We start from the raw sequence: 23,831 nt of genomic DNA on the forward strand, positions 1-23,831 counted from the left end.
TATATATATATATATATATATATATATATATAATGTTTTTAACAAAATGTCTAGTGAAGTACAGAATAAAAAAAAAAGACACTCCAGAAAGAGAAATCAATAAAATGTATATAAGGTAAAGCTGGTTGTAAAACATTCAGAAATAAAAGATTATTAACTAACATTATTTTTAAGTTTTTTTTAAACACAGCAAGGTTAAAAATGTAAATTTGGACATCCTTTATAGCACAATATACATGCTACATAGTACATATTTATACTGCTCTAGCAAAGAACCCAATACATCTTGTAAATATCAGACTTTAATGTGTTAAAACTTTGTATAATGTGTTTTCTTACTCTTAAGAAACAATATCTAATATATTAACTATATACAAAATTTAAAGTTTGAAAATACACCAGGAATTATTACTTAGAATTAAAAAATAAGCACTTTCTAAATTAGATGTTTATTTAGATATCAGTTTATGCACAAAAGTGATTTTCAGTTTTCAGAAGCATCTTAAAGTATTTATAAATAAAATTTAAGCATTAGAAAGCATGTAGGAAGATGTTTCTAGCCAGTTTTTAAACTTAGAATACCACTGAGGTCTATATGAATCCAGTTAGTTTTAAATAAACCAAAAAACTACTTGGACACCAAATTGTTTGTTGATTATATGATCCCTACTAACATGAGTTGCACATAAAAAGGCTATCATACTGCAATTAATCCCATGAATTACTGCTGGAATTTCCTATACATGTTATATAGAAAATTAATGATTTCTCCCATTTTGTATATATAGTTTCTTTAGTGTTGCAAAAGGAAAAACAGAACATTACTGAAACTGATGCAATATATGGACCCTCCACACTTCTAGTCAGTATACAAACCTGAGGGTTAAAATAGATGCAAGTCACTCTATTAATGATCGTTACAAAAATGATTGTATTATTCTCAAAGTATTTAATCCATTCCTTGCATAATTTTTAATGTTAGCAAAAAAAGGATTCAACCAAATATGAAATCAGAGCTCACAAAACCAGCAAAACTCAACTATGGAAATATGTAATGGTTAAAAAAATTGTTACACCTGCTATCTAAAATATAGAAAACATTCTTAAAAACAGAATCTCTACTGGCATAGCCAACATAGCTAGTACTAACAAGTAGGAAAAGTGTAAAGTGTCATTGCACAAATATAATATGAAACACATAAATGTAGTACACCTGCTTGTTTCTGGTAACTCAAAACTAAGTTAATGCTAGCAAAATGGTAATTAGTGTTGAAGTTTTGCTAGTTAAACTTATTAGTCACTAAAAAAAATTGCTAGTACAGGTTTCATCAGGAGTATTTGCAGATTCATATTGTTGAATGTCATATACACCTATGTTGCAGATATTTCTGTAAGTCATATTGCAAGATTCTGAGTACAGAAAGTTACTATAATTGTAATTAACACGGCTATTACACTTGCCAGTGTCATGCTGGATTTGTGATTTCTATTTGAGCTACATGGCATATCCAAGCTAAGCATCAGGAAATGGGGATAGCAAGACTGTAGTTTCAACATATTTGATTAACTGCCAAGTCAATTAGTATCTAGACCAACCAGCCAGTTTTACACCTTCTGGTGTCTGCACTGCAGTTTTGCTGAAGTGTGGCTGCAACTGCTGTGCACAAGTAGTTGCTCATTAGAGGTAATAATATAACAGAAATCACAAACTGCATATTTTTTGTAACATTATTCTTAATTTATCCATGGTTAACACAAATGTTAGGGAATATTGGCTTTTATAGTTTAAACTTACTTTTAATAATAGAAGGCTTTCCTAAATATATAGTAGCTTTAGCATTGGCATATTTGCAGACTAGATATACCAATCTCTGCCCAAATGCAGCATCTTTTATCTGTTGCGAAATAATTAATATAACAGCACTGTTACATATAATTAAAATAGTCTCATTATAATGTTGTTTTTGTTTTGTATTAAGTTCATTATTGTTTTATAGTATAGATTTCAATTATCTGTGGACAATTAATGTATTTCATAGTATTATATATATATATATATACACAAGGTATACTAACATTTAATATAGGAAATAACTGACAGAATTACAGTTAATCTTAGAGAAGAATGTTGTTGTTAGTAACAGTCCCAAATTTGCTTGTTAGAAAAAATAACTAGCAACCATTTGTTAGTACCTTCAAAAATTAAGGTTCATACCTAGTAAGGAACAATAAAACTAGGCTAACTGATAACTCAGTAGAACCACTTAAACTTCATTGGTTGACTTCTCTTCATTGGTACAAGAACTTCCTTTTTTCAAGTTAACAGGATTTCAAGATTCACAAAGTTATGAAAGAAACATGCACTGACAAACATAAAATTTATAAAAGGAAGTAAAGATCAATATTTCATACCATGGTGCCAGCAGTTTTCTTTTGTTTTCCTTGCTCCTAAGGCCTGAATGGCTCCTTCCTTTCCTACATGTTGTATGAAGGTCTTTTCTAGTCTAGAACATATTAATAAACCACCGTTTAGCATGCTTGTTTAAAAAGTACTACAGAAAGAATTATATTTCATAAAATTTACTAAATCATTTACAATTGGCAATTTGGTTTCATCATGAGAAACTAAAACTGGTACTTTGCTTGTACAACCAAGTCTCAATGTTGATTTTATGAACCTGGAAAAATCTAACTTTAGAAAGGCAAACATGAGATGATAAATTATTGTCTTTTGCATATATGATGCTGCTAGGTAGACTATCCACTAAAGGTTTTTTTTTCCCACTATTTCATTACCATGCCTCAGCAATCGCTAAGCAGAAATTTTTAGTATTATCATGAATTTTTTTTTTCTCTTTCTGTCCTATAATATAGAAATACATATATGTATTTATCCAGCAGTAAATTTAAGTGAGTTTAAGAAAAAGCTTGATAAGTATATGAATGATAAGGGCTGGCTTTAGGATTTTTTTTTTAATTATTTTAGTTTAGAGGATGAAACAGCTGAGATGGACCAATAGGTCTCCTATGTTGTCCCAAAACATTATGTTATGCCCATAATATGGCATTTAGACATGCTAGGCCTCTTGGAATTTTGCATCTCTAAGCAAGAACCATTAGACTGATAATTTACAGTCATATGCATACAACTCAAACAGATCTCTTACAAAACTTCTATTTTCAATTCTTGCCGTTAAATGAAGTAAGAAATGCAAGGGTTCAAAATTTAAAATCACCTCTGTATTATTGTATATTGTTGATGTTTCAAATAAAATCGTACAAATGTTTTGTTTGTTTATATGTTGTTACACTGAAAGTTACAAAACAGGTTATCTATGCTGTGTTTGTTTTAAATTTTGCTCCAAACTATTCTAATTTTGCAGTGATATACTAGAGGAAAGACAAATAGCCAACACCACCTACCACCAACCCTTGTGCTACTCTTTCCTCAATGAACAGTAGGATTGACAGTCATATTATAACACCCTCATGGCTGAAAAAGCGAGCCAGAAACAAAATAGTTTGGTGGATTTGATGGCCAGAAACTGCCAATCAATACTGAATTTGATTGGGAATTAACAAATATTGCTTAGCATCTTTTTAACATTAATCATTTTAACACATAATGGCAACGAAATCCAGCATTAAAAGTCTTATCTCTTTGTAAAGACATCCACAAATGAAAACGAGATAAATGGTACATTTTTATTCTAATAAACTAATATTCAGGTTCAAACCTTAATATTTAATTGTACCATACATGACATTTCATAAACAAAATAATTTGTGGCACATAAAGTAAAGCTTCAATACTGCAAAAAATACCAAAACCTCAGCTGTCACAAAATAATGCAACAATCGATGAACCAAAGAAAGAAATGACTTGAAGATATTGCAACTGAACAAGGTTGCCACAAATCAGTTTTCAAATTAATCTAGATTATTTCTTGTTTTTGATGAGATCTCATCATTCTCATCACAATATGGTCACCTAAGCATTTTGAAAAAGAAAATATCTAGTGACTTTTCAGCAGTAATTACCCTTCTTGCCAAGAGCATCCTTTACTCTACATCACGAGGTTTTTAGTGAGTTACATTCAAAATTTAATTAAACTAGTTTTTGTTTGTTCATGTTATACCAAGTAGCATAGCACAAAATTGTAGCTAATAATCCATAATTTAACAGTATATTAGTTTTAAGTTCATAAATTTTATAAGGCAATATTAATACCATTAGTATAAAAAAGGTAGGGTTAAAACAAAGGGCCCAGATAAGTACTTTATTTCTTGTTTTTCATGTGTATTCTTTATTTATCATTATAAATGTAACTAAAATGTAAAAATATGATTGGGTAAAATAGAAAATAAAAATGTAATAAAAGATTTTCATGAGGTATGCACATGAGCAGCTCATGGGTAATGTAATTTAATAGTGTAACATGAGCCACACATTACCAAAGTGATTTACAACTTATAATGGCATGAATAGTACTAGTAGTTAGGAACGGTTCAAAGGGCAATGAAACAATAAAATGTAAATACAAATAGATGTATACTGTTACAAGTTTAAAGCTACTTATGATAAACAAATGTAGTTTCATGTTACAATTTGAAGTCATTCTAGAAAGAAAAATAGAAAAAAGGATAATTTAGATTTATTTCAATTTCAAATTTGATTTACAAATTGCAAACCTATATATTTTGTTCCATGACCTACCACCAACCCTTGGGCTACTTTTTCTTCAGTGAACAGTATGGTTGACAGCCACATTATAACACCCCTAGAGCTAAAAAGGGTGAGCATACTTGTGTTAGGAATTCAAACACAGTGCCCTAACCACCAGGCCATGCACTTGTGCTGTGCCTACCACAAGTATCAAAACCCAGTTTTTAGCTGTGCGTGACTTGCTGCTGAGCCACTGGGGTGCCCTAAATTTTGAACAGAACCATAATGAAAACACGACTTCCACTGCTTCAATTTAACTGTTATAATATCAAATGCTTTTAATGTCACATTACAACATAAGAATAGAACATGTATGTTATATATCAAATCAGATAAAACAGAGAGAGAAACAAAATTTTATACACATAAAAGAAAAATCTAATCAAACCTAAAAGTTAAACTGTGTCCTTAAACTAAACTGTTAACCAAAAGAGCACATGACTAGTCCAATGAGCTGACCACATTTTTGAAAAGGAACATTGACTATAATTACAAATTTACTACACGTATCTAAGATATGCGGCAAGCATCTGGTCAAATGTGCAAATCAGATTTGTTACAAAAGTACTTACACATAAGAAATATAAGTGCATTGATGACATAAGTCCAACTTGCACTCTGAAAAGTCAGAATTTAAAGTGATGTTCATGTGAAGAATAAAAATATTTTTGTTCATCATAATGTTTGTATGTTGCATTTGCATAACCTCCAAAATGCATATTACAATTTTTTCAGTATCCCTTTATATTGTATCTGGTACCTGGAATCTTCAACCGTGAACTACTGCTAAATCAACAAAGTAGATCAAGATGAATAGTTGATAATTCAGATATCAAATAAATATCATGTTGAACATTAGTCTCTAAATATTCACAGTATGTGCTCTTTGACCCCCACCCTGTACACAGGGTTAACCTAAAATGTTTGACTGTTCACATTGAAAAACATTCTTTTCATGCTTTAACATGAGCTAAATAATTTATAACACCACAAAAAAATTAAATTTTCTAACAAATTTGATTCTATTGCTAACATTCTGAGAGCACTAAGTGTGCTTTGTAAAATATTTGATCTGAGGTAATTTTTTGTCTTATCACAGGGAAAAAATCTTTCCCCTGAGTAATTTGTTAAAGCTCTACTGAGGTATATCTGCAATGCAATGTAGATTTGGGAAAACTGCTAGAAGTTCCATTTGTCTCAAGTATTTCAGTAACAAAAGAGTAAGATGATGTACATTCCTTGGGTGCTGATTGAAAGGGCTTTTGGAAATGTGAGCATTCTTCAGCTAGAAAAACAGAACTTTCCAGATTATCTGGGTCCTTAATTAAATTTGAACAAACCTGATCAATGTACTGAAAGCTACACTGCTTCATATTTATGATACAGATAAATATGTCTTTCTACATGCTCCTCGTATTTTCCTTAAGAGGAATATTAGGTTATGAATGTCTCAACCTTGAATTGTTGTTTTCCTATTAACTCTATAGCTGTTTATGATTCATCAAATTGCTGTTTTCTTTTTCTTCTTAAATCTATCACATATTCAATATAACCAGTTGGCACCTTCCTCATCAGAATCATATTTGTCACAGAAAGATTGAACATAATTTTCTAATGACCTTTCCAACCTAATTACCATATCAAGTTGAATATCAACTGATTGCAGTTTTTTTTATTTGTTTCATTAAACAAGGTTCAGGAAAAGGGGCAAGGCAAGGTATGTACTCTGCCTTAGGACTGGCACTTTTTTATTTGAGCTTGTAGACCAAAATATTAACTGGGCACACTACTGGTATTGTTGCAAGTTTTTTTGTGGCAATATTTTAAATGTATCTCAGAGGTATTCAAGGTTTCTATAACTGTGTCAGCAAATGCTGAGACTTTTGCACAGGATTAGGAATAAACATCAAAAACTGTTTCTATGGGGAGCACTCAGGAAGAATGTACCTGATTATAAAAGTTAACTGAACAACATGCTATACATTTGGAGTTGAATTGACAATGATAGAAAAAATATATATAGCAGTGCCAAGTACTTCCAGTATTTTATGGGTTAATTGCTTGTTCATTTGCAAAATCACCTGTTGTGCCTACTGGATAACCTGGCCCTTATTTATCATATAGAAACTTGAAAAGTCAGATTTGCTTGCATAATAAAATTTAGAATGTAATCATTCACTAAGTGTTCAACAAAACATCTCACAGTTTTAATATAACATAAATTGTTACATTTACTGTTTTAGCTTAGCAGAAAGACATCATATCTTTGGGTATTTTTCCCCAGTACTTAAGAGTTGCATAACAGTTGCAATGAAAATCAGGAAACAGTGGTATACATTAAAGCAAACTACGAGTTGTTACTAAAACCTCTGAAACTCAATGAAAAAGTGTAAACATTAAATATTTATGTATGCTGATTCTGTCAGTTTGTTAGCCAATAGTTTGATGATAAAAAATAAAAAAGCTAACCACTAATTATTTTGAAAACAGATTACACTGTTAAAAAACAGTCAGAAAAATTAGTCAACATAATACAAATGAAAATTGTACATTTTAGACTAAGTCCTTCAACCAACAGTAATTTTATCTGACTTGGATCAGTACAGTTTTTAACTTTTTAAGTTTTTAGATCAAAATAATACCAAACTACTGTAAGCAAGTACAAGTATCATTGAAAAACAAATTATGTTTCTTATGTAATTAGCTCGAAAACTTTTCTGAAAAAATTAATAAAAGGTTAAAATATAAGAGTTTCCATTAACAGAAGAATAAAAATTATCACTTGAAGTATTCTTAATTAAATTATGCTACTAAAAGAAATACCAGATAAAACAAAATGTGATATAGTTAAAAACCAAATAGTATGCACACAACATAAAAAAATTTCAAAATGTGAGAAAAATAATCAACTATCTGTTTCAAATATTTTAAACTCAAAACTATTTTATAATTGATACTCTGTCATTTTGTAGCATTTACTTAGGGTAAGTTGAAAAAAAAAAACTTACAATTTTTATTTCTGCACAACTCAGGAGTTTTCCCTGTAAATTTTTCTTTTTTTAGAATTATTTTTTGCTCCCCCAAAAGTATAGGTTTTTATTTGCTAAGAAACTAACAGCCATTGAAAATAAAATTATTCATGCTATGTTTAGATGTTATGGTTCTCAGGTGAGTTTCCTTGTTTGTTAGTGGTTTTATTACTACAGCTCTTCATTGTCACCCTTTCATGATGTCTAATATGTGATTTTACCAATTATTATGAAGCCCAGCTTTAAACATAAACATAGTTAACATTTGAATAGAATTGGATAGAGCAGATTATAATGTATTTACTTCAATGTAAAGTGAGTAAAGTAATCTGAGCAGTAATTTATGGTTTGTCAAGGTATTACCAAGAGCTCCTATAGGAGTGAACTTAGGAATCATATGGGAACTTTACAACACTTAAGAAGAAACCACAGATCTGGTAATATTCTATACTTTCCTTTTTAGACATTCTCTTCTGTTCCCAAAAATGATATATGTTAAATTATATCTGTTTGAAGGGTTCAACTGGGGAATTGAGAACCACTCCAATTCCTGGGTATTACACAGGATTAGCTCTGAGCTACAGATCTGAGAATTTGACATCCGGTATCAAAAGGAAGTCTATTGCATGTAATAAACTCCCGCATCCATGAAACAGGTAGAGACCATCCAAAGGGCAATAACATCCACATAATAAGAGAGAACGAGGGAGAGCCAAGAATAGAACCAGAATAATCCCATGTATCCCTGCTATGACTCACAACACAGAAGAAGGAAATTAAGGGTGGAAGATAGACAACCCAAAACCTGTGTGAGGACTTATGTTGATTGGTTCACTCGAAATCCAAAACCAGCCCACGGGGTACAAACATCCACACAAGGGTAGGAAGAGGGCTCCAAATTGAAGCGGTGAACTACATTTGGAGTCTCACTTCGTTGTATAGTTAATCTCAAATTGAAGGATATTACATCATCAACACCAGTAGAATATTACTGCCCTACTCTGAACTGAATGGTTATAGCCATCTTATGTGAAACCCATCCAGCAGGGTGCCTCCATGGTCGATCACCCCAGTGGCTTGGAACTGGTAAGTGGTAAGGACTCCCATACTCCACTTGAAGAAAAGAGGGGGGGGGCTGAGAATGCGTTGGAGAGACCAGAGGAATGTCAACGCCTGAGACAGTGCAATGGGTGATCATGAAACCCTATTTTGAAATGCAGACCATACCGATTTATTCAATCGAGGCATGGCAGGGATGGGCAGCTATCCCCATCTGCTTTACCCATGAAGTCCATGGGTGGTACGGTCTGGGACGGGCCAATTTACGAAGCAAATATTGTGAGGTTATTCACCTACAAGCAATCTTGGAAAACCCAATCTCAAAGGTGGGCGTGTGAAGCCCTGGAAAGGAAAGTGCTAGTCAACAGGGCCTACAATGCAGATTTAGAGATAAAGAATACCTGGTCAGGCACCACTCACCACAGAGTGAGATCCATGTAATGAACATATGAAGAATGGTTCCCTGAGAGAAAAGAAAATATTAATAAAGAGTTACCCAGTGTTACAGTACCACCGAAGTCTGAAGTACACCCACAGGTGGTAGACGAAAACCCAAGAAAGCCAAAACTGTGATATGATATAAAGAATGGAAGATGTTAGGGTTGGTCCACATGCCTGATTGTAGGATTTCCTCCAAAGATTAACGAGGATGAGAAGCAAGGGAAAAGGTGAAGTGTCAGATCTGATGAGAGGTAACACAGAACAAAGTACTGTGGGAAGGAGACAAGTAGGAATAAGCCAACTGGATCAAATGACAAATCCAATTGGTGAGGGGTAAAAGGGGAGAGATATCTGGACAAAGAAGGTTGCCATGGGAGAAAAAGACAGGAACAGGAACCACAGAAGGAAGCCATGAGGACAATATAACAATGAAGGGCACACACACAGGACATAGAAGTCTATCCAGATCGGGATAACCTGCCCAATAACCTGAAATTGAGGAGACCAGAGACCCCTGATCAAAAAGCAATGTGACAAACACGAAGACACCAGCAACAGTAGGACAAGCAGCAGGAAATCCACAAGACTGGGCCCATGTGCAAAAGACCTTCCACTTCCACTGATACACTTCCATGGAGAAAGACAAATGGATTGAGCCAAATGAAAAGCTACACAACAGGAGAAACAAGATCTCCTCGCCAAGGACCAGACAAAAACCAGGTGTGAAGCCAGAGAGCATGAAATGGGGGATGCAGAACTGGTGACTGGGGTTGACGAAGGAGGTTGGATAATAATGGAAGTGTTACAGGAGGGAAGAATTGTAGTTGGAGTAAATGAGGAAACCATGGTTTTGAGCTGGCCAGTAAGAAGCGTCCAGAAGGACCCTGCACAGAGTAGTATGGATAAGGGAAACTACCCAATGAAGCAATCGGATAGGAAGATATATATATATAGGAATTTGTGTGACCAATCCTGGCTGAAGGTATCTATAGCCAATCCCTGAGGATAAGATACCCGGGGACCAAGAGAGGGGTAACTGGTGATCTTAGGTGGTGCAAATGCATTGATGTGAGGAAAATTCGACAGATCACAAATCCACTGGAAAATCAGAAGATGAAGGGACCACTCTGTCAGGTAAATCTTGTCGGGGCAGGAAATATGATCCACCATGAGTTTGAAAGCATGCATGACATGACACACAATTAAACGAATGTGTTGCGCATGGGCCCAATATAGGAGATCCAAAGTATGAAAACAGAGGGATCTTGACCAGGTGCCATCTTGGTGATTGATGTAAGCCACCACTGTTGAATTGTCGGAATGAATCGCTACCAGAAAATGTCTGGAAATTGGAAGAAGGTGATCCAAAGCCCGATGAACAGCTAGGAGCTCTAGGATGTTGATATGTAAAGACAGTCTCTTGACAAACCAATGACCCAAAGTCTCCTGGTAATAAACCCATGCAGACCAGCCCTGAAGAAATGCATCTGTAAATAGATGAAAATCCAGATGAGGAGGAGGAAGCGGGACATCCACCAATATGCAAGTCTTGTCCAACCACCAAAGGAGATTGTTTACAAGGGAAGGAGAAAGTGTTATAGTAGCATCCAAGGGATCAAGAGCAAGATTCCACTGATCGTGCAAAGCCCACTGAAGGGAGTGCATGTGAGCATAGATGAGGGGGATTAGCAGTGTCATAGAAGATCAAAACCCCAAAAGTGACAGAACCTCGTGTGCAGAAAGAAGGTTGGGCCCGACTGAGGTGAACGACACCAAATGCACAAGGTATAGGGGTAGGATGCAGAAAGGACTTCTTCAATTTGATCAACCAGCCTACCTGAGCAGCTTGGAGAAGGAGCTGGCGAGTATGTCTGACCAACTCCTGTTCGGAGTGGACCAGAAGTAATCATTCATCCATGTAAAAATGGAAATGCAGTCCCAGGGCATGAAGATGGAGAGCAAAAGCTCTCACCACCCGACAAAAAACAAGGAGCAAAAGCCAGCCCAAAGAGTAGGGTGCAAAATTGGTACAACACCCCTTGATGTACAAACCAAAGATAAAGATGTGATCGTTCTGAGATGGGAATATGCAGATAACTATTGGAAATGTCCATCTTGGTCATCCAGAGACCTGGAAAAAATGCCCACCAAAGAGTGAGGTAGAACTCCATGGTGAAACGTGGGAAGTGAACAAATCAATGACAGGCCTCCAGTCCCTGGTCTTTTTCGGAACAACAAACAGACTGGAGTAAAACCTCGGTGAATGATGTGGAACAAGTTCAATAGCCTGGTGGGTGAGGAGGTCCTGTACTGCCTCTGATAGATGCTGGCAAGTTATGGGATCCCGAGGAGAAGGGAAGGAAACAGGTACCTGGGACAAGGGAGATGAAGCAAGAAATGGAATTTCGAGGCCCTCTGACAAAACCTGAAGAACTCAATCATTGGTGGTGAAATAACTCCAAGGACTCCGGGACTGTATCAAAGACAAAACATCTTATAAATGGAGCCATACCTAAATCCCAGAGATAAGGAGCAGTTAAACAGGTTCTCGATAAAACAGCATCACGACCTAACAGGTCCCAACAACAGATAAACCATGTTTGCAAAGCCAGAGCCAACGTGGAAGTATGAAGGGAGAGGATCTCCCCAGAAAATCCCTCAGGATTTCTGTCAAGAGCCTCATACAAGAGATGGATTGTGGAAAGGTACCACAAAACAGTTGTGAGTGTAAGGCAGAGGTGGGAAAATTGGGCATGAGTGAGACTAACAGGAAATTTGGGGCCCAACCCCAATAGGGGTAAAACTGAACCCAACAGTTTTTGGTCGAGATATGGACAGTCAGCCCTATGATATACGAGGGAAGACTGATCCAAAGCCCATGGGGGATTAAGCATACTAACACCATTGCCCAACTGAGGGGCAAATTGTTCAGCATGAACCCAAATGTCAGGGGATGGGGCAAAACCAAATAGGGTTGGGAAGTATATTCAAGCAGTAATGAAGGACGCAAGTTATAAGATAAGGGAGTAAGGGATAAAACATCACATACCTGAGAAATAAAGTCCAAGAAAACAATGTAAGGCCAAACAGAATCTTAAGGAAAGGTATAGGAAGGCACAGAAAATACTGGAGGTGAGAACAGGCAATCAAAGTCCTCATCGGCCTGCCCAGGTCCCACAGGTTTGAGAGGAAGTGGGGCAATGTCTTGGAGATAGAGGTTGACCCATATAATGTTCAATGTCCCTGCAAATAAACGTAGACAAATCTCCTGAAGGATGCCAGCACCTGAAGCCTGTGGTAAAGCTGATGACATTAACTTCAGAATTCACGTTGTGTCAGTCGACAAAAGCATTTGAAGTAAGAAATAAATGCAACTAGAACAAGAGTAATTGACCAAAAAACTGAGTATGTGAAATTAAACCACTTTGAGAACAATTTAAATCTCAAACACTAATCAGGATATAAAAGAAAGATGTCCGAGTGCAAGCACTGCGAAACAAGAAATAATAGTTCGGTAGAGTTGCATAGAGAGAGTCACATGAGTGTACTATTCTCCTATTGGTGGAGAACTGATGCATGATGATTTGCATGAGACACACTTTGGAATCCTTCAATTCCAATATGGTGTGCAGAAGGTTTGTGGCATATGTAATAAAAAAGTTTGCATATAGATGGCAGCAATGAACAAGAATAGCTAATCTTGTGAAAGGAAGGAAGTACCTTATCAGAATTGATTATTTCACTACTAAGAGGTTCTAGAGGTTACGCAAATGAAGTATGAAAAGATAAAAAGAAGTACATTTATTTTTAACATGAAAAATCACCTTTCACTCAAATTAACATAAAAATCTTTAGTAGAAGTACTTTATTAAAAAAATCTGACTTTATGTACAACATACTTGTAATGTTTACTATGTATAACTTTACAAATATGGTTCATTTCTAAACACGTTAAGCCAAAACCAGATTTTATTTATCAAGATTGTACTAAGTTTCATGCAGTTTGGTTAAGTATTTCCACTATGAGAAGGGAAAAAAATAGGTGACCTGGAAAAAGCTAAAGATCTGTTAAAACCTATCAAAAACGTTTCTTTTGTTTTATGCAATATTACTTATATTTAAAACTTTAAATGTATTACTTATAATTCTATACTTATGAAACTGTTAAAGTATAGCTCACAACAAGATGTGTGCAAAGAATGGCACAAGACCAAGAAACTTTCAAAGAATACCTTAAAATTTAGTGTAAACATGTCAGACACATGGCATGACAACCAGTGTCCAATGTTAATAAATAGGTTTTTAAAATATGTCTATATTTGCTTAAGCTAAAGAATAGTTATTTATGAAACACATCACTGGAGAATACTTTAAATCCCAATTTACCTAGAAAGAAGTCTAAGAATGAACGGCTATTCAATAAAGTTAACATTTTCCTAAATTGAAAATGTATTTCCAATAATACTTACCTCCACTGACACTTTGGCTATTCCTCGATGTAGGCTTCGCCTATCTAAGCATTAGTCTCGCATGCTCCAGTCTTTCATACCCCATTTAAATGCACCCTCCATCCTGACACTGTACATAAGCACCTCACTCAGATAATGTAATAACTTTTTTGAGATGCCATCCCAGTCACTAACACCAGATCTTGGTGAGGAGGAAGGGTGGGAGAGTGTCAGCAGAGGTAAGTAATATTGGAAATACATATTCAATTTAGGAAAATGTTAAGTTCCAAAACATACTTACCCTCTGCTGACACATTGGCTAGAATCTCACACTGAGAAGGTGGAAGGGCTGATGAGGGCATTGTCCATACAGAAAGCATCTGTAAAGAACAGGGGTGTACCAAGATAAGAGTGGTACTCAAGTGGGGAAACCGCACTACAACCAGAACAGGTATACTCTTCACCCAGAACTTAATATTGGTATCAAGGGTGAAATAGTACATGAGTAATTATTATAGGCCAGCCCCAACCAGATAACCAAGGTTCCATAACTCTGGGTTGGAATTAAGGGGCCATGGTATCTATATCACACTTTTGGATTCCAACCTGTAGCCAGAGAGTGATGTGTTCTGAACCACTAGAATTACAATGAGAAAGTAAGCAACACTGAAGTGGACAAACTTTCTCTTCCACCTGAATAAGTCCAAAAGGCACCACCCTAGGCTCCTTGGAATGACAGGATCATATATACCATACTCAACCAAAGGAACATCCAGTCTAGAATTATGAACATTCATCCTCACTCTCTAACCAAGTGGGCAAGGAGCATTCCACTTGCCCCCAGAATTGTGTTCAGAATTATGAGGAGATAGTGGACCTCCATCCATGAACAATATACAACCCGACATTGTTCATAAGAAGGGCCAAGCACATCCCAACTGGATAGCATAAGATCAAATCTGAACCAGTATTATGAGTAGGCTCCCATGTAGGCTGGCACCGCTCCTATTGACATTCAGGAAATACATGCAAGGACCCCAGTAGGAAGTCCCCCACCTTTGCCCTCTTCTCCAAGAGTGGGAGAAACCTACTCCAACACTCTGGAGGAAAAGCCTCTGTCCACCACCCTAGTTACTGGAAACTGGGTGTGGTAAGGACTCCCTAGCTCCACTAGTAGAATCTGGGGGTAATGCATGTTAGAGAGTCCTGAGGAACAGTGCTCTGGAAACAGTGCAATAGGTGAACCAAGTTCCCTAAATTTCTAAAAGCAAACCAACCCCAATTTATTCAATACAATGATCGGTAGGGACAGGCAGAATCCCCTTTAGCTTTACTCATGATAGTTCACGAGTAGCACTCCATGATAATATGGTAATACCATGCAGTAATGTACCTAGATGGTCTTATGGAACACCTCATTTCTACAGAGCCTGTTGCAACCAAAATTAAGTATAGTCAAATGGGTTGCTAGTATAGTATTGGATTGATAAAAGTACACCTGTCTGGGCAATACTTGCCAAAGAGTGGGATCCAGTGAAAGCACAATGTAAGGGACCCTGAAAAAGAAAGATAAGATTACTCCTTCATCTGTATAATCTACCAAATGTTGTTAGAACCACCATGGGGATTAGTGGAAAACTCCCAGAAGAAAAACTGCCAGATCATATAAAGAATGTGAGAGAAAAGCATTAGGAGAAGTCCACATACAGGCATATAAAACGTCCCCTAGTGAATCAAAGAAATGGGCAGTGAAAAACATAAATGTGCTGAAGCTGATGAGGTGTAACTCTCAGAAGATTCCTCACCTGTAAAATCCAAAATATGCAACCTGGATACTTGCAAGACCACCTCCAAGAAAGTGGGGATAAACCTTTGGAGACTGAAGTATTCCAAAGAATACATAGACAAAAACTATCACCATGAAAGGAGGTAGAGTGAGCCACATAACACCTCTGGGCCTGGCCGGACAAAACAAATAATGAGCACATGATCAACTGCATAGATGAGAAATAGTTTGCAAATGAATTGTGGAGAGAAAGAAAAGACCTATCAGGGTATAGAAAGACCTAAAGGGAGAGATAGATAGTCCTACAAAGATGTCAACACCTGAAGTTGATGACATAACCCTGTCAGCAACAACAAAATACCCATTAAGTGAGAGATGATACATGGTACATGAGGCTAAAGGCTCAAATGGTTGTCGAGACAAGGCATGTAGTACCACCTTAATATTTCGATTAAGTAAATGGAAAAGTCCATTTGGGAAGAAGGCTGGATAGCACTGGGGAGTCCAAAACATCCAGATGTTTAGGATAACTAAAAGGAGATGAAAAAGTTGTCTGACCAAAACGACAGGAGATGAAGCTAAACCCAAATAAAAAACAGGTCAAAACAAGATATGGTGAACATATTTGGTAAAGTGGGTACAAACTCCTTGTGTGGCACACCCCAGGCAACTGTAGATATTAAACCCCAGTGAGCTGGGAAAAGTCTTGGTGTAGAATGATGGGTTGAGAATGCCTCAATAAAGATAGCCAAATAGGAAGATGCAGAGGTAGACTCACATGAAGAAACTGAAGAAGAGGAAATCATGGCTAGGCCAGCCAATCTAGGCTAGCAATATCTTGTAAGTAGAGGACCGAATTATAGCCAGAACTCTGAGTAACAGAGGAAGTGAGGGAAAGTGATAGATGTGCAATCCCATCCAAGCAAGACTGATTGCATCTACCATCCAAGCCTGAGGATGAGGTAGTGGAGACTCCAAAGCTTATAGTTGAGTATCAATGAGTGGCAAAAGCTATCAATGGAGGCCCAAAGTGAGAACAAATCTATTGGAAAACTGCACAACAGAGAATCCATTTATTCAGGAGAAAGTGAGGACTGAAACTGACAATATGCTATGAAATCCAACACCCCAGGAAAATAGCAAGCCAGGAGGCTGACATAATTGGAATAGGCCCCATAGAGAAAGAATCAAATTTAAGAGACCATTGGAGTTGATGAAATGTCTCAAAAGATCTAGACCTTGCATTATTGCCTGTTGGACAGCAAGAAGTTCAAAATTATTGATGCAGAATGAAGATTCATCCTCCATTCATCCTCCTGAAATTCCTGACCATGAAGATACACACTGCATCCCCGAAGTGAAGTATCTGTGAAGAGAAACTATGGACAGACGGGCAGTATACATTTACACACATATATATATATATGCACACACACACATTATATACATACACACACACATGCTAATGATAGAGGAGATCCAAACCAACCACCACTCAAAAACTAAGATGAAAGAGACAGGAAAATCCAGTGGATTGAAGTTCCAGATCCATTAGTTGCAGTGGGACCACTGAAGGGATAATGTGTCTTCATCCAAAAAATTCAAGAGGTTTAAGAGAATCCCACAACCCCAGAGATAGAACCATTCCTGTAAATAAGAGCCTGACTGCCCATTCCATCGCCTGGTGCTGGATGGGAGGCGGCTGAGCCGATCGTAAAAACATAGTGAAAACTTGTACACCCCAACAGAAGACATATGGTGCTGATGCTAAACCAAAGGCTAGATCCATGAACTGCAGAGCCTGATCCCTGTATACAAAACATAGCTAAAGGCAATATGAATTCAGTATGAGAATTTGGAGAAATGCCTCAGCAACCACAAACTTGGACATGAATGGACCTGGTGAAGAATGCCAATGTAGGGTAAGAAAGGACTCCATTGAGAACCAGGGAAAAACAAAGAATGGGTTGAGATGAAAAAAAATGATGATTCTCTGTGAATCTCCTCTTATCTCAAGCAAAACAACTAAACAGGAATAAAATCCCGGAAGAACGAGATCAACTGTCACTATCACCCCGTGATCAGTAACTCTGATAGCCCTTAAAAGAAAATCCACACCCCACTGGTGAATGGATAATGAAGGTGGAAAATTTAATGGAAAGGTCAACCTCGATACCAGAACCTGAAGTGCCCATGGATCTGCAGTGAAGGAATACCAGATGTCCATCAATAATTGTAACCTCACTCTAACTGACCTTCCCATCATGTCCATTTTTTATTCTTTAAGGAAATTATAATTATACGGGAATCCACAAGGTGACACGAAAATCACAATACATAATGGAACAAACCACAGCACTTCGTCAGACAAAACTGTGACCAACGCTCTGTCGAGAAAAATTGATTACATTATCTGAGTAAGGTGCTTACATACAGTGTCAGGACAGAGGGCACATTGAAGCAGGTGGAGGGATTTGCAAATTAGATATTGCCAAGAGCAATTAAGGGGGGATGAAAGACTGGAGCATGCGAGACCAATTCTTAGATAGGCAAAGCCAACATCAAGGACTAGCCAAATGTCAGTGGAGGGTAAGTATGTTTTGGAAATACAACAGATACCTGCAGAAAACTAGATTTCTAACAAAATGTAATAATTCAATCAATATTTTTCCAGTTATCTAATAATTCTATACTTTTTTTTCAATTGTATCTACAAGTTGATGTAGGTCAAACATATATGAAAAGCTTGTAAGTTATAGTAAATGCTGTAATGAAAACTAAGTAGAATTAAAGTTTGGAGACAGTTTGAATAGGTAGTGAAAGAAACTATTACAAATATATGATGCTTTGACAAGCTTATGTCATCATCAGGTACATGTGCTGATGACATAAGCTTGTCAAAGCATCATACATTTGTAATAGTTTCTTTCACTACCTACTCAAGCCATCTTCAAACTTTATTTTCTAAAAACTGGGTTCCTCATCATCAAATTTAAGTTGAAGTAATATACTGTTACCTAAAGATCTCCAGTTAGAACTTAGTTAGTTTTGATGTAAGTCAGTATAACAAAAACAAGATATTGAGTAGTCAACACAAATGCTGTAAAAAGAATTTCAAAAAACATATAATATTGTGCTTGACAGCTCAGAAGTTTCATCAATCACAAGAATAAGAATCACTGTGTTTTTTTAATCAAACTGGTGAATGCTATAGACATTCAGATACACAAATACATGTTATTTGTACACCTAATGACATGTCAATCTTTGGTAAACAAAATACTTCATATATTTACATTAAAGAAGCTGCACCTTTTCAAAATTTCGAATGACTACCAATTTACAGTTCTTCATGATTAAAAAGTAAAATAAGTCTCTTCTTTACCATTATTTCTTATTCCTAAACTGAAAGAAAATATCAGAGCACAGATCATTAGCTTTTACCTAGCAGTTCCATTACTATTCAGCTTCATATTGCAGGTTCCTTCAGAATCACAGTCCTTCCCCATCAACTTGTGAACATGAGGTTTTTGTTCATCACCAACTGAGTACAAAGTGGCCTTAACATACACTTGTTGATTATGTTGAGGCTGAAAGTTTTCAATCTAAAACAAATATTTGAAATATATCTCATGTAAGAATTAGAGCTAATAAAAACAAAATCTGGTTTATAGTAAAGCTGTACAACTGCTATATGAATAAATTATGAAATTGCATTGATGCAATAGATTATATGAATAGATTATGAATATTTACCTAACACCAAGTGTGTATATTAGGTAAAAGCCATAAACATGTAAAGTTACCATACTTAGTATTTTCAGTGTGAAATACATACTTAGCTTTACATTTACAAACAACACTTACTTCACAACAGTGTCACACTACAATTAATACTATATTGGAAACAATTTATGGATAGAATAAATACCAGAACCAAACTGTCACTGACCAGTTGCTAGAAATAAGAAGTAAAGTTTGAAATATAACTGAGCAACTAGTGGTATTTGCTTATGGATTAATCAACAATCCCATTAATTGATTACATTTGATTAATCAATTAGTACACTTGGCAGTAGATGTTATCGGACAATTGCCTTCTCTCTAATCAGCAGTTCAATACAAAAAAAAAGTTAGCTATCAGACATTTGCTTTCCTTCTAGTAAGCAGTTCAAGAAAAAAGAATTGGCAGTGGGTGTTACCAGACAGTTGCCTTCCCTCTAGACAGCAGTTTATTACAAAAAAAAAGTTATCAGTAGGTGTTATCAGACAGTTGCCTTCCCTCTAGTCAGCAGTTCAAAATCAGTGACAGTGGCAGACAGCCTTAGCAGCTTTGCCATGAAAAATACAGGATAAGCAAATTTGGTAGCAATGGGAATCAAACCTGAGACCATTGAATCATGAGTGCCCTCTCCCTCATGCATCACCAAAGTGGAAATTGAAGTAAAAACAAAGTATAAGGCTCAAATTTGACAGAGCATAGATAGCCAATTATATAGCTTCGTGCTTAATAACAAATGTAATAGCAATAGTCTGATTACTTAGATAGTTGTAGTCATCAAAAATATTAATAATCAGAAATCGTAATTGAAATTTAATCATAACTTTGATTGCCTGTAAGCAATAATTACTTTAATAAGTATTATGTAATTACTACTCATAGGCAATCAATTATATCATTCAATCAGTCAAATCAATAAGCTCTAGTCTGAACAGTATATGAAACTGGTAAGTGTCCAAAGACTCAGAACCTTTGCAGATTAAAGTCCCATCAACTGAGCAAGAAATGAAGCATGAAAAATGAAAACACCTTAGTAAATTGGTCATGGTTGCTTAATAGAAAGGAAAAGAACTATCAGTACTCTACTTTCAAAAATAGCAGAGACAGAGAACAACAGTCTTGCATAAGTGATATAAAGTAAGAGGATAAATCATAAGATCAAAGAAAGAAATATCAGTGTTTTCACATAACACTGAATTTAAAATAACAATAGGTAGGTTTTTTTCTTTTACTGTTAAATGTTTAGGTTTAGAAAGTTATGCTTTTTTCTTATTACTTCATACATATTATTTCTGTACAACTTTATATACCCAAACTTTTTCATTTTCCTTACATTACTAACCAACCAGATATAAGAAAAAGTTAGCAATACATCTATCATATATAGAGCATTAACCACAAACTATAACAGGCCTACTACATTTTATTTACAAAGTTCATTAGTGTTTAGCTGGTTATTCAAAAATTATTAGGCATTTTAATTACAGGATTTTTAACAAGTTTCATAATATACATTATTTGTAAGAGATAATATCAGACAAAAAAATACAGATGCACGTCAAATAAGCGATTGTTTTACCTCCTTTTTCCATACCAGAGACAAGTCTCTTTTTCTTTCATATAAAATATTAAAAGTTAAAAATTTCTAACTGACCTAATAGGTTTTAAAGAAATTCAGACTTTTCAAGGCTCTTGAAAATCAAAAACAAAATTTCTAAAATTTTCAGGGATTCAAGTAACTGCAAGAACTCTGGGAAAGGTATTTACTTTCGTGATCACAACAATTGATATTAGTCAATGACATGTATATTATTGCCAATATTTCCTAAATTCACTGCTATAATACCATTTTGATTTTCAAACAAGTACAAGAAAGTTTTACTTAAATATTCATTTTTCAAATAGCAACAACAGTTTTTGTTTATGTAACAATTCTTAACTGTTCATGATATTCATTAAACACTTAACCATACTTGTCAGCACCACCATATTCCCATTTTTAACTCAAATGTCATAAATAGTCTGAATTATAACATCACAAAAATGTTTCTGGTTCAAAATAATCCGAAAGATAATGTTTAGTAAGAACTAGACCACCGTGACCCATTGGGTCACCCACTATTCAGAGGTTATAAAGAATTCAAGCTAATTTCAATATTGCACCAAAATGAAGGTTTATTTTGAGATAATTTAATTAAATATTTCAATCCATTTGTGTTATTCATAATTCAAGAAAAGATATTTGATTGTTGATTGGGAGTAAAAGGAAAGACCATTTCATTTTTCAAAGAAGATGAGAACATTGACAGGGAAATAGATTGGAATGAAGAAGTTTCGTAAAGAGTGTGAACAGTAGTGTGATGTAAAATTACTCATGCTAGAAATTTTCATAAAAGTGACTCGAAAAACGGCACTAACTCATGGCCTGATTTTAACGAAAATTGTTTTATTCTGTTTACTACAAATATAGCACTACTGTGTGCCATTTTTGCTGTATTTAATTACAGACAAGCAAACAATGTCAGAGTTTTAGTAGTTTATAGATAAGATGACACACCATGTCTTCCACTCATTTAGTTAAAATGTAAACACTTTTAAAATTGTTGTTTTTCAGAGTTCCTCATCTAACACAGAGATGTTTAGTAAGTTGCTATCTTTCACTTTCCTTGAGTGCTGATGAAAACCACTCTGCAAATTGGGTTCTTTTACAGAAATGACAACTTTGTTTTTAATTAGTGAGTCGAGTTATTATCTTCAGTAAAATGGATAAAAATTTGGAGTGGACTTGCCCTTGATCTTGACTGCCCATTGGTTTTCTGATCTTGTGAGGGACCAAACACTATGTTTTCTGGTATCATAAACTTGATGTTATATGTTTTAAGATTGTGTTCAACCATTTGTAGACTCCTAGTATATTATACGGTTGTATCTAAAACTATCATTTATTTTACTTTAAAATTATCCATTGATTGTGTTCATTCTGTGTTTATTCGCCATTTTATACCTGGCTAGGGCATTTATTTATTTTTTAAAGAACTTCAGATGAAATGTTGCCTATGTAAACCAATAAGTATTCTGCATTCTAAGTTACATTCTGTAGCAATAAAACCTTTCACAATTTTTGGTTTTAGAAATACTTTTAAGAGCAGTTTCGTATGATGTGAGAGCAGATTTTTCAGAGAGTTAACAAAATGATTTTAAAGAAATTGTAAGTTTTATTTAGAATTCACATAGGTTTTACATAGATTTCAAATAAGACTTTCACACAGTTTACACAGATTTAAGTATCAGTGTGTGCGTGTATGTGTGTATGCAGTACCTGCTTGAGAGCCCAAAGATATTGAACAAAAGCCTTCAGTTTCTGCTACATTTTAAATTATTTTTACTTTTGACTATAGAGATTCTTAAGATTCCTCACTTTTATTTGTATTTGCTGTAGAATCTCGTTTAGCATTCTGCTTCACATTAACAGCGAGTTATTAGTTTATCATATTGAGGAGTAGTTTTGGTTTAGCATTTAGCTTCATGTTAAGTGTTCAGAGAATTGCTGCACTTTTAGTGATTATTTAGTTAGTGAAATCCAAGTAAGAACTTAAATTTCACTGCAGTTAGTGAGAACTAATATTCCTGTATCTTAAATTAACTGGGGTAATTTTCTTTTCTTCACTTAGTTTACAAGGAAGTACTACACATACCGAGAAGAGTTTTTGTTCAATAAAGCTTTAATTTTGTTCTTGTCAGTCACACTCAAAATATCACTTGCCCTATTGTTAACTGTACTGCTGTTTATTGTGAAGAGTATTGTTGTTTGTATAGTACATGTTGAAAGTGTAATTTAATATTTGTATTACCTCCTTTTTGTGACTTAACTGTTACAACTCTTGAGAAATGTACACCCAAGCCCAAGATCTGAGAACTCCCTGTTGTAAGTGAGCCTAATTTTTTTCTTTGCTGGTTATCCATGGGATACCACACAAGATACAACAATTAAATGCAACAAGGAACCTGTTAGTCCTTCCCTTGAATTTACTGCATCTGTCACATCTGAAGGCAACCCATTTCAAAAGACAATCATCCATACAAGAAAGTAAAACTATCCGAGATGAAGATGACTCCTACACTGACAAACATTATACTTCTGTCCCAGTATCCTACCATCCTCATCATTAATTAAAAAAAAAAGAAGATCATACATCAACACTATCAAATTTATTCATCTTAAACACCTTCATCAGATCCCCTCAAACCATTCTTTTTATAATAGAAAGCAATTTCAGAGATCTTAACCTGTCCTTTCTGTCCCAGGTATCATCCTATTAGTTCTCCTTTGAACTCTTTCCAATAACTCAGTGTCCTTCTTAAGGTAAGGAGCCCAAGAATAAACACAATACACTAAATGCAGCTTAACTAGTAGCCTATAAAATGAAATTATAACCTCTTCAGACTTTAACAAATATATTTTTTTCAATACTTCTGTAAATACAACATAAAATCCTATTTTCCCTTCTACTAGCAACAGCACACTACTATGACAGTTTAAAAGAATGATCAACAATGCCTT

At 35.2% G+C, this 23,831-nt stretch overlaps 1 protein-coding gene across 2 annotated transcripts in view; it reads right to left on the reverse strand.

The window, feature by feature from the left end:
* LOC106457034 (nuclear factor NF-kappa-B p105 subunit-like) overlaps positions 1-23,831 on the reverse strand; it is a 117,665-nt gene that overhangs the window by 59,903 nt on the left and 33,931 nt on the right. For both annotated transcript variants that reach the window (XR_002610058.1, XM_013916418.2), the window contains exons 3-4: positions 18,934-19,094; positions 2,413-2,504 (exon numbers count right to left, since the gene is read on the reverse strand). Coding sequence is in view for 1 of the 2 variants with exons in the window: in XM_013916418.2 (XP_013771872.1) it covers positions 2,413-2,504; positions 18,934-19,094 (253 nt within the window). In the remaining variant the exon portion in view is untranslated. The remainder of the gene's footprint in view (positions 1-2,412; positions 2,505-18,933; positions 19,095-23,831) is intronic.

The sequence above is a fragment of the Limulus polyphemus genome, unplaced genomic scaffold (genome assembly GCF_000517525.1).
Source record: "Limulus polyphemus unplaced genomic scaffold, Limulus_polyphemus-2.1.2 Scaffold283, whole genome shotgun sequence".
In the NCBI taxonomy this organism is placed as follows: domain Eukaryota; kingdom Metazoa; phylum Arthropoda; class Merostomata; order Xiphosura; family Limulidae; genus Limulus; species Limulus polyphemus.